Source organism: Myripristis murdjan, chromosome 6 (genome assembly GCF_902150065.1).
Source record: "Myripristis murdjan chromosome 6, fMyrMur1.1, whole genome shotgun sequence".
Lineage (NCBI taxonomy): Eukaryota > Metazoa > Chordata > Actinopteri > Holocentriformes > Holocentridae > Myripristis > Myripristis murdjan.
This window is the reverse complement of record NC_043985.1, coordinates 25404271-25416820: the sequence shown is the minus strand read 5'-3', so window position 1 is coordinate 25416820 and position 12550 is coordinate 25404271. Positions and strand designations below refer to the sequence as shown.

Sequence of the window (12550 nt, the reverse complement as noted above, 5' to 3'; positions counted from 1 at the left end):
GAGTTTATCAATTTGGGGCAATAGACATGAAAAATTGAGAACCCCTGTCCCACTAGAAGGCTAATCCAAACACCAACTTAGTCTTTTGGAAAGGTGCCAGTACTGTCCCAGTCTTTAGAATAAAATGCATTTGGTTGATACGTTATGTTACAGAGAAAATGTAATATATGTATTGTGTAGATGTTCAAGAAGACCGCGACACCGTTTTGAATCAGAATTTTATATTACTATCAATGTACAGAATACAGAGGGTAAAAAGAGATCAAAATGGGCAATGTCACAAACAGATAAAAACCGACAGACTCATAAAATAGCTGGCCTTATCAGGAACTTATCAGATATAAGAAATGGTGTTTTAAGCAAACCTTTAATCTGTCATCACAAATGAAACCAAAGCTAAAGAAAAACAATGGAATAGACAGACTGATACCAGTTATGTCCTGAGAACCCTTTTCCAGTTTTACAGTAATTAAAGATGAATTCTCTGCCTTTTGTTTTTTTTTTTTTTCCCAAAAAAACCTTTGCACGTTGTACCATGGTATTGGAACAAAATGTTACACAATTGTCAAAGCTTTGGAGGGTAAGAGTACATCCTTGGGAAAAGGTTAATTAATAATGATTATCTTTGGCTTGATTTATTTATTTATTTTTTCTTGTGCAGGCGTTATTACTGCCGGCACGAGGACAAACAAAGAGGTAAGACACAAAGCACTACATTTCACTGTTACACATTCTTTTCTCGGTTTAAGCTCTAAATATTCATAGTTTAGGCTACTTTTAAATAAATTTCTTGACTTTCCCAATCCCCTATGTACAACGTAGCATGAACCACTTTTAAATGAGTGAAATGATAGGACAGAAAAACAGCAAAACAACAACAGCACTTTTATATACACAGATCCTTCAGTTCGAGTTTTCATCCTCACTGAATAAAATTACTATGGATGACAATTATGGAGACAAACTGTTAATCTCTATGACAACATCTGGGCATAATTATGTACCTTACATGTCTCAAGGTGAACTTGAACAGACTGATCTGAGGCAAGATTTTAGGTGACTTGATTATCGATGCCAGATCAGTGCTATGCATTACCCACAGGCTCAGAAGTACATACAAAGGCACTAAGGGGCCAAAACAACACAGAATATGGCCTCCAGATATATCATGTCTTTCATTTCTTTACATGAGAACATTATTGGTCGTAAGCAAGGCAACGATAAACAGCTCGCCAAAAGGGGCGGTTCTCTTACTCACAGGAATGACTTGACTAAAACTCACTGCATAAGGATATGATCTTTAGGAGCTCAGCATTTCTCCATGAAACCTCACCTCAATGGTCCTCTTCACATAATGTAGGGGTTTTAACTGGAACTTCTATGAGATTTTCACTATCCGCTGACAATTTAAACAAGTGACAAGGTATTAAAACTCCATTGTGAACCATACACAAGAACCTCAACTGATCTATTTGAAATACTAAGATTAAATCTGTCTAAGCAACTCATCGAGAACACTTCCCTAAAATGGTTTCAGTTTTAAAGACTACAAAAAGGTTACACAATGTTAATTCTGATTACTAACCACATTAGCATATTTTTTGCTTGAACACTGAAAATAGAAAAATTCTGATTGCTGAGTACCACTGATTGAGCTGCTCTAGTGCATTGTAGTTGTAATGATACTGCATGTGTTGCTATGAAACTATCAGAGGCTCTATGAGACACCTTGCTGTGGTAGAAAGAACTGCCACTGCTGCCCAAGTGCTGTTAAGACACAAAGGGCAGCCTTTGCAGATTGAAGGATGCAGAAAGTTTTAGCTTCATTTAAAAAAAGATAATAAAATAAAAATAAAAAAAATAGAAGTGTTGTGTAGCAGCTTCAATTAGAACAAGGCACCAACATGTGATTGCATGTGCCACTGAATAGGCCAAATGCAGAGGAAAGATTTTTTTCTACAGTTTAAAGTCTGCTCAAGCGAAATTTGTTATGATCCCAATCATGGATTAAAAAAAAAAAAATGCTCTCAATGGGTGAAATTTAAAGACCATAATAGGCAGTAAGAAATGCTGTATAACAAAGACTCAGCTCTCTAAGTGTTTCTGAAGTATGTTCCATAAACTGCACTATTAGGTCTTCACAGCACAGCCTATAGTGTGACGGCCCCTCTGCAATGCACGCAATGACCATTAGGGCACTGCAATGTTGTCGGTAACACAATGATATGTTCAGTAGTGGCAGTTTTAACTCATCATTCCTGCTTCCTGCCTGGAGATGCAGTGTCTAGTCACTGAGTCATACTTTTTTAACAACTGTACACAATATTGGTGCAGGAGGGGGGCCCCGATTCAGATGAAATCCACTGATGATGAATGATAGAATGTGTGATTCTTCAGGGGTTGTGTGGCTGTAACACCAGCAGGGGGAGCCAGCATACAAGGGCAGGATGAGCCTGTCTCAGTCCAGTGCTTCACTGAGCCAATAGTATAGGTAGTGAGTTTAGGACTTCTCAATCCCTGTTGACGTCCCACAGCAGGTCAGCGTTCTGGGCCCTCTCCAGGCAGAGCAGCCTGCTGGATCTCTGGCCTCATGTGGCCCTGCAGCCTGTCCTTCAGTCCAGTGGTCTCTAGGTTCTATCTACAAAGTCTACAACAGAGCTGCTACAGCTGGTCTGACTCTTCTCTGGAGCTCAGACTGGCCCGGATGACGGATGAGGCCACAGTTCTGGGAGTGGGAGGTGCAGAGGTGTGTGCCGTAGGCTGGCTTGAAGTATGAGGGTCTTGCTGAGCCTCGTACTGGGGCAGCTCTCCTTCTGATGGAAGCTCCCCGTCTGGGAGGTATGGAGGGGGAGGGAGATCAAACCAGGGAGGCCGACTAGGGGTAAAAAAGAGCAAAGTACATTGATGTATGGATACATTATTCATGGTCATAACCAATTTCAAAAGACTGTATAAAAGAGATGCACATTTTTTTTTTTTTTTTTTTTTAGCACAGGACCCCCCTCTGACAAAATTTCAGGTCCAGGACCCCTACTTGAGAAAATGGCATCATTTCTAGAAGAGATTTAGCACAGAGTGTTCATATTATTGGCCAAGAGGTGGGGTAATAACAGCAGAGAAAATGATCAGAATCACTTAACTCTACATACAGGGTCTGACTGGTCTTTTTAGCAAATGCTCTCTGCTTCCTTTTTTTTCTTCTTCTTAAAAGTCAGTCCTGATCAGCATCAATCATACACAATCAGCAACATTTAATAACAAATATGTACCCATAAATTTTAGACTTAATCATATTTGCGTAACAAAGAGCAAGCCGAGCTAGACACTGATGAATATTTCATTTAATGTTCTTAACAAGCGACTTCAAATTCAGTCTGGTCTCATACATCCAGTGATATATGAGACCAACTGATCTAACAAGAAAATTAAATTTCAATTCTGCTACATTGTATTATGATGCTATATTAAATTGAATTAAATTGAATGATACTTTTCTGCATTTTGTGGAAGAGCTACCTTTTGTAGTCTCTGTTTTGCTCTAGGTTTCGGTTTAGCCATGGCTTACCCTGCGATTCCAGGTCGGTAACTACAAAGCTTATGAATTATTTACAGCTGTTAAAATTATCACTCTTTCTCTTCTTACCTGACATCCAGAACAGCCTGTGAGTATGATGGAGGTGAATCCATGGAGAGCCCAGAGGGATACAGGGCCCCAGAGAGCAGCTGCAGGCCCGGGGGAGTTGAGCTGTACTGGGCTGCTGCGGTTGGTGAGCTGGGGGAGAGGCCCGGACCTCCGGGATGCACGTGGCCCCGGTCCAGGATCACCAAACGGGACAGGAGCAGGGGCTGGTGGTGGTGGTGGTGGTGATGGGAGCCTCCTCTCACCCCTCGAGGCAGCAGAACACTCCGTTTCCTCTGGTGATGAAGCACCAGGGCCAGCAAAGCCACCACCAGGACAAAGATAACAGCGCTGCCGATGACGGCGTAGGTGATGCTGGGGTAATATCGCAGACGGTAATCCAAAGTCACAAAGTCTTGCCCAGGAGCTTCTGAGGGAGAGAGGGAGGGAGGGAAAGCAGGAGAAGACAAAATTGAGGATGCATGAAGTGGTAACAATGTGGGAGGTTGGAGAAAAGGGAAGATGAATAGTAGGGATAGCGACAGAGAGGAATGGGTGAGAGAAGGGACACGGAGGAGGAGGAAAGGAACAATTTGAGGATGGATGAGGCAATAGAAGGTTGGGGAAAAGGGAGGATGAGTGATTGGGATGGAAAGACCGGAGAAGGGAGTGACGGAGATGGGTATGAATATCAACTAGTACACTGTTTTCAGGTTGGGGTGAATTCTGTGTGCTTCCATTGAGACAGCTGCTGTTGGAGAGGAGAGCGGCTCATAATAAGCATAACAGCAGTCAGAGTCTACCCAAGAGTTCTGCGAGACAAAGAGAACAAAAGGAGCATCATGTAAAGAGTATAGGCTACTGTAGCGCTCTAGATGCACAGTCACTTTGAAAAGTATCCTTCCACAGCCTGGGAGCCGAACTCTTTACTGGAAAGAAATGACAGAAGAAGAGAGAGAGAAAGAGAAGGGGGGTAGAAAGAGACTAAACAGTCCTTTTGGGGGAAAAAGCTGAGAGCAGTTTTAGATGAAAGCGGAGCTGAGATGCTTGCGAGTGAAGATGAGGGAAGGCAAGAGTAACACTCGGGGCCTTCACAGAGCACCATGTTTGATGGACGGTAAGGGGTTCGCTGAGATACATGGGAGTCCAGGAAAGCTAATGTCCTGGATGAGAGCTGCGGCCAGCAGTGAGAAACACAGTGCAACCAAGCCAGCACTCAAAATGAGGAAAGGGAATACTGTAATGCCAGGGAGCGCCGCGACTTATTATTCCAGATGGGATGAGGGAATAGCACTTAAGCATTTCCGCTGACTGATATTACCACGCGAGAATTTCAATCAGGCGTTCGGGTGGAGGCTCAAATAAATGGTGTTTCAGCTACTTACCGGCAGACAGTACTGTCGCACAAGGGGCAGAGAGAGGGAGAATGGAAGGAATCCCATTTACCACGGGGCTGTAGCTTGGCTGCTCCAGTGAGGGACTAAGACCGGGAGCGACATAAAATATTTTACTGTCGCACTTTCAGTTCAAATTACATTAATTCCTGAGGGGCCTGTATACATCAAAACTCCCTGTGCCTCATAAAAACTTCAAAACATTCATTTGGATACCTTGGTGTTGTACCAGGGCAGTGTTAATGCTTAGCACAGCGTGTATTATTATATGCGCCACAGGGCAGCATTAATGCTTAATATACTCTTGAAGGCAATCACAGCTCTGTCCACTGACCATCGCGCAAACACTTAAGAAATTATCCATGAAGCTTGCCAGAAAATGATCATTATGAGGTATCTTGAGGTTAAATCAATAGCTCAAAATGGCTCCATCTGCAAGCAAGGATTAAGTCCCCTGAAACCACAGAGCAGTCAAGCCTTTTTCGGAGCTGTTTGAAGTATTCCAGGCTTATGTAGACTGACACTCTTGGGGGATATTGTGTTTTACTCGGGGTAAATATTCTCTCCACATGTACAAGTCGCAGCTACAAGGCTTCAGAGACTCATAAGAAACATGCAGAGCTCCACATGAAGTCAACCACAGCGCGACCCTGTTACAGTGAGCCATAAGGTCAGATCTACATAAGCACGCCTATTAAAAGAGCTATGAAAGGAAACTCCCATCTTTGAGATTAAGTTAGCTAGATTAAGTGGAATGCAAGTGGAGTGGAATGCAAGTTCTGCACTCATAGAGATCACAACATGGACTTAAGAAAAAGTTGCCGGGGTTAGTGAGACTCAAAGCATGTGCTCAGCATTTGTTACAGATTGCACACACGCAAACACACACACACACACACACACACACATCCAAAGAGATGCACTGAAACACCAGCAAACTATTATTATAAGGAGAGGGGTTGTTGAGGTTGTTTTCTCTCTTGCAGATGCTATTGCTGCACATTTCCTCTCTTTACGTGACCTTGAGGGCCATGGGGGAGTCTTCTGCAATGATTTCAGTTTGTGTGTGTTTGTGTGAGAGTGTGTGTGTGTGTGTGTAGAATGGGGGATTTACACGTGCACACACATACTATTGAATTCCCAACAACAACCACACTGGCATACAGCCCGTTCATGTACCAGTCAGTAGTCAGGGGCCCCATGCCTTAATTAAATCTAATCTAATTCAGATGCTCCACCCGCCCGCTGCCCCAACCGGGCACCAGCCAATAAAACAAGGCCCCTCGACCCCTCCCTTGTGATTTAAATTTGGCCAGTCCTTCACGCTACCAATTAATTATGAGCTGGACTCTCAGTAGAGAAAAAAACACAACAAAGAGGAATTATTTCCATAATTACCTTACTACAAAAACACAAATAAAGAGATCCCACCGCTGCCACCCTATCCTGCCTGTCAGGTTTCAGTGCAGTCTTCAGGGAGTGGGGACAAACACACACAAAAGGAACTCATAATGCTTTAACATTAACAATGGGAGGCTATTTGGTACATTAGTGATAGAGGCCTGAAAGGCTGTTTCAAATCACACAGGAGATGAAAGGAGAGGGGGAGGGAAAGAAAGAGACTGGAGCTGGCTTCTTTTCTATCAGAGGAAAGGTCCTGTTTGTCCCTGGCCCCCTGCTGTGTGTGTGATTGAGCTCTGCTTACTGTGTCTTAGCCTATTTTGCGTTGTCAGTTGTAGTTCTCATACAAAGAAAGGTGTTATCATCCCACACACAGATAGGTATTATTCTCCTATCTGAGGGGTGTCGCACAATACTGCTGCTAGGTGTTACTTCATGAGTACTTTTGATGCCAGCAGGGACAGACTTATTCATATGCTAGTAACGGTGCATGTGCAAACGTATGCTCTTTTTACTGGGTCTTGGAAGATGTTTGGTGCTCTAAGCTCTTGTGCTTCTGTATTTCCATTGCACCCTGAAAAACAGTGAACTGAATGTACTCCTTTTCCATTACATGGTATTGGCTCTACCTTTTTTTTTTTTTTTAATTTAATTTTTATTTTTTGTTTTCCATTAGGCAAAGGTTTGGGATAGTAACTGGTACAGGATACTATTTTTGGAACCACCTCTATTGAAGTTGTGTGTGAGCTAAGTAGATGCTATAAGGTGAAGTGAAATGCTGCAGACCATGGACTGGTTAGAGAGAAATTGAACAGCAAAGCCCCATAAAACTTGTGTCATAACTGCTAATCTATTCATGTAGAAAAAAACTCAGCAGATGTCATAGTCTCACTAATAGTGGTCATGTGATTTTTTTTCTTAAGAAAACATGCTGGGCACAGATAGAAAAGGGAGAAAATACTCCAAATGTGTGGAGGTAATACCTGCACATGGAAAACGAAATCCAGAAAAGCAAAGCGAGTACAGCCTACACTCTGTATTGAGTGTAAACGCCATAAATAAACCCAAACCCAAATCTCGGTGAAGTCTGACCTCTAATGGTGAAAAGTAGGGTTCCTCGCCTTTGGTGGCAGGTGATGTCACCACCTGTTTTTTACATCTGGTGACAGCGTTCATCATTAGAAGTCAGAATTAGAAAATTAGAAATTAGAAAATTAAGAGGTGCCTAGTAATTGTGCATGCGACTGATAACAGCAAAACAATAAACATGACAGATGCCAAAGCCTTTGCTGTGTTTATTATTATGATGATGAATGTGCTGCTGTGATGCTGCATTTAGTTTTGGAGAGGAGATACACAGAGGTCAAAAATGGGATTGAGGATGTTAGAATAGCAAGAACTGAAAAGTGGAAACTGCTTTTATGTAGGGTAATGGAGATCAGCTGGGAGATGGTGTGCAGTCCCAAATGGAGACAAAATGGATGTTTTTCTCTCAATTACTAGCCAAACAATCTCTTGATAGAACCATCTTGCAATAATTTTTGATATTTTCGCATCGTTCGCATGTTCAACTCCATGCTGACGGTCCTTGGGAACTCAGAGAGCACTAACTCAGTTGCAGGAGCGGTTTTGCATCCCAGGGAGGCTGCTGGGGCTCAAAGAGGGACCCGTTTCCTCTGGTTCAAACAGGGGTAAAAGGTTCCTGGTTCCTCAAAGAGTTCCTGTGTTCTGGGGATAGTTTCTAAACTGGAGAGGTAATTCAGTACACAAATCACGCAGGGTCCCCATTAAAAACCTCTCTGTGCAACTTTCCCAATGACACGGGCACCTTTGACAGGGCCTCGGTACTCATAAACCTTCCCCATTTGGGATTTGGGGAAGGCAAGGTGCAGCCTTTCAGCAAGACCACTTTAATTACATCAGAGTGCCTTTTCCACACATCTGCCCGCCTACTCCTCCCTCCGTCCTTTCCTCCCATCTCTTCTCCTTTCTACGACTCCTGATGCTTTCCCCTCCACTCTCCTTTCTTTCCTCCGATGTTAATTCCTCCCTCCACTTCTACCTAATGCTTTCCAGACCCCTCTCCTCTCCTCTCCTCCCTTCATTTTGCTCTCCGGTCCTCTGCTCAGTAATTTAATGCCATGGAGATGACATGTTCATGATATACAACAACTGCACTTAGCCTAGATTATACACTCAAGAGAATGAATATCAGCAGCACAAAAAGCCAGAGCATCACATCTCTTTCTTTTTTTTCTCCTCTCTGCACTTCCTCCTCCACTCCCACTCTCTCTATCTTTCACTTTCTCTCCTCTCCTCAATATTCTCTCTCTTACTCTCTCTTTTTTGCATTTGATTTATCTCATGCCTGCATCCATCTCATTACCTCTGCATGAAAGGAGAGAATTATAGGGACACAGGGAGAGGTCAAAGACAGAGCAGACAGTGGATGGGGGAGAGATCTACCTAAATATAAGAGACAGAGAAAAAAGAGTTAGATGTGGACTTTCAACAGGGAGGGCAGGGAGGATAAGCAAATAGAGCATCTTTTGAAGTATCACGCAGACTTTTAAGGGTGCGTCAACGAACATCTCATCTCCTCCACTGAACCAACCTCAAACAAGTCTCAGAAATTTAAACTTCTCACATGCTGCTCTGACTAGCCTTACATCTCAAACAACCAGAAACAGAGCTACGCAGACCCCCTGCTGCAGCCACTGCTACAAGGAACACACACTTTTTCCCTGGTTCCTTCTCTGTGATGCTTTCCACCACATCTTTATATGTGCCATTCTTTCTAAATCTGGCGCCGAATCCTTCTCAAGTGCTTTGGCAGTTTTTTTTTTTTTTTTTTTAACTTTTGCATGGAATTACAGAAACTAAAACAAGCTCGGGGAGTGTGGGGGAAACAGGCTTGACTCAGTCAAGTCATATCAAGTAAATACATTTTCTGTGGTTTGAACCCCAACGAGAAAATCTAGTAATTTAAAAAGCAAGGCCTTTTTAAGTCTTATGATGGATGTAATTATGATTATAGCAGCCATCCAATTAAAGTGAATCAAGGCAAAACTGATTAAATCATACTTAATATTGTACTGTCTCACTGATTAAAATTCCAAAATGTATGCAACTCTGCTACTAATCTGTTTGCTGATGCAACTTGTGTGTGTTTCTGCCTGTGTCCATATAGATTACTAGTGCAGCAAACACAATTCTCAAAAGAGAAAACCAAAATTTACATTTTAGCAAAGTCCTTGAGACAAAAGTGGGGGAAGATATAGCTTTCTCTGCAAAAATCTTCCTAGTTGAAATGAAATGAAAACAGAAGCCCATAGAGGGATGCTACATAAGTGGCTGAGACAAGAGTAGTTGTGCACGTGCGCGAACACACACTCACACACACTCACACGCACACACACACAAAACTGTAAGCAGTTACTGAAGCAAACTGAGGGCCAGTGTTACTGCACAATGGGCTATTGAGCATGCAGTGGTTAAAACTCACTCTGAACTGCTCCTTTGTCTGTCTTTAATCAAACTATGCAGTAGACAGATCAAATGCAGACATGCTGTTTGGTTGCTTGGATACAAGTTTTTTTTTTTCCTTTTAATGTAGCGTTAGCACATTCCTTTGTTCTGATTGGCTACCTGCCCCTGAATATGCTAACAACTCATGTCAGAATTCACTTATCCCAAGATGAATGAGCAAAATAAAATGAAAACAGCCTAATAAAAGTCTCCACATATCTTAATTGCTACACAACGCCTCTGAACAAAGGGAATGGAGATATTTCTCCCCTCCGGCTCATTCCTGAGGGAAAGATATGGGTTGCACAGATGTGCTGTACTTTCCCTATGCACTGAAGACTCATTCCACATTCAAAAAGTGCCGTCTATAAAAAGGATAGAGAGGCAGAGAGGAAAAAAGTAATCATCCTCTGGCTCCAGCATTCCAGGGGTTGCTGCTACGTGTCGAGTGAGACTGTCTTTAGCTGATAGGGGGGTGATCAGAACGGTGCTTCCCCTCACTGCAGAGCCACTTTGTCTGGTGATAATTACAGGTGTGGGGCTGCTGGCTCATCTGGCAGCTCTGTTGCCGTGGTTACAACCACAACAACCGAGTGATGAAATGTGCTGCAGAATCAGTGACAGGCTTGGCCGCCTCACGACTCAGCACATGAAGTCCAATATGAGCGAATGGACCGTAGCGTGGGGGATGGAGAGAAGAGAAGAGGAGAGAAAAGAAGAGAAGATACGATGAGAGGAGAGTAGAGAAGAGAAGAGAAGAGAAGAGAAGAGAAGAGAAGAGAAGAGAAGAGAAGAGAAGAGAAGAGAAGAGAAGAGAAGAGAAGAGAAGAGAAGAGAAGAGAAGAGAAGAGAAGAGAAGAGAAAATGATGAGACCACTAGGGGGCAGACAGCTCACATATTTACTTGGCCACACACACACACACACACACACACACACACCCACCAGTAACTACAACTTTGCCCTGACATAAAGGCACACCCCCTTACCTCATGCACTGGTATTGGGCACTCCTCCAGAGAACAAGGAGGCAGAGGGAGTGCATAGGAGTCCTAACACTGGGTGGGGGTGTGGTGGATGCACCATCTGGATGACAGGCCTCAAACATGCCCACAAATAGATGCACACCCGTGCAATTAACATAAAAAAACACACAGGGTGCAAACGTTCATGTGCGCGCATGCTGCCGTGCATACCTAAAGTTCATCAGAAATGAAGTTTAAACACATCCATACACCCATGCAAACACACATAATCTATAGGTTCAGACACACACACTCCTGCAAGCAAGCATCAAAAAAAAAAAAAAAAAAAAAAAAAGCGATACAAACAAAATCTAGGAAATCCTTTCATCCTGGTCCAGAGCGGGCTGACTAAACCCACGCCACATGGTGGAGAAATCTATAAAAGATGGGGGAAAAACTACAAACAGCGACTTGGGGCTAGGTTGGTGCACTCAAGCCTTTGCTCTCTTCAGACTCCATTACCAGCAGAGTGGAGTGTGGAGGGTGAAAAACAAACTCTTAAAAATGACTGTGGTGGCTATGTTGTAGTTACTTGGCTGAGCAGGACAGTAAAACTAAAACTATCCCTTTTTCTGTCCTTCTGACCTCATTTATAAATGTTATTAAACTGAGATCCGCATCTGGATAAACCATCCAGTTATTCAGCAATAAATTCTTGCTGTCTGCACTCTGTCCGCAACGTGATTGGATCTCATGTTTGGGTCCCCTATGCAGCCAGGTGAGAAGGGGGGAAGGTGTACTGTCAGCAAAAACAAACAAACAAGCAAACAACAATATGGCAGGTGTAGGGTCACTAGAGGTGAGGATACTGTACTGTACAGCCTGTGCTAACTTTTTCTTTCTCTGGTAGGCAGCAACTGAAACAATGACAAGTTGTTTTCCCCGCAATAGTGTTTTGCAGTTGCTGTAATTTCTGCGACTTTTCTGTTGACTCCAGCGATGAGAATTATTCTGGCAGGCTGGTAGAGAGTAAAGGCTGCAGTGATGATGCTTCTACCCCATGAGTGGATACTTTCTTACTAACGTGAACACACTGTACAGATTTCCTTGACACCTGCAGACTCTACTCTCTACTGACTGATGTTTACACGAGGCAGGCCGACTCTGGAGGTGGTCTGGCAGGTCTGAGTGTGAACTTATACTTTGCATTAACACACACTGTTTCTTATCAAAATAACATATGAATTTAAATTCCAGGTGTGAATGGGATCTCTCCTTCATCCCACCTCCCCTTGTCCTTTCTGCTGTGGTCCAGAAGCATGGTGCTTGCTTTTCTCCTGCGTCCTACAGATGAAACATGTCCACTGAGGCAGCAATGATAAATGGTTGTTGATCCAGACATCCCTGTTTAAAAACAGTGCAACACTGAGGTGTGTTTTATCTTGCAGAGACCTGGAAACACTTGACATAATGTTCTGACCAAAGTCTGCACAGATCAAGCAGCAGTGTCCTGTCATCCATGACAAGAAGCACTTTTCATCCAAGTGCAACTGAGAGATTTTTCATTACATGGTTACATGACACAATGCATTTGTGGCAAATGAAATACTGAATGGCCCTGACCTGCATGCCAAGTGTCAGAAG

The 12550-nt window shown here is 43.1% G+C and overlaps 1 protein-coding gene across 2 annotated transcripts in view; it reads right to left on the bottom strand.

The window, feature by feature from the left end:
• Positions 1-458: 458 nt before the first annotated feature.
• The window catches only part of ldlrad3 (low density lipoprotein receptor class A domain containing 3), a 76520-nt gene continuing 64428 nt past the window's right edge, over positions 459-12550 (bottom strand). The window contains exons 5-6 of one of the 2 annotated variants that reach the window (XM_030054610.1): positions 3644-4049; positions 459-2875 (exon numbers count right to left, since the gene is read on the bottom strand). In XM_030054610.1, coding sequence (XP_029910470.1) covers positions 2662-2875; positions 3644-4049 — 620 coding nt within the window. In that variant the 3' untranslated portion in view covers positions 459-2661. The remainder of the gene's footprint in view (positions 2876-3643; positions 4050-12550) is intronic. The other variant, XM_030054611.1, reaches the window with a different exon arrangement.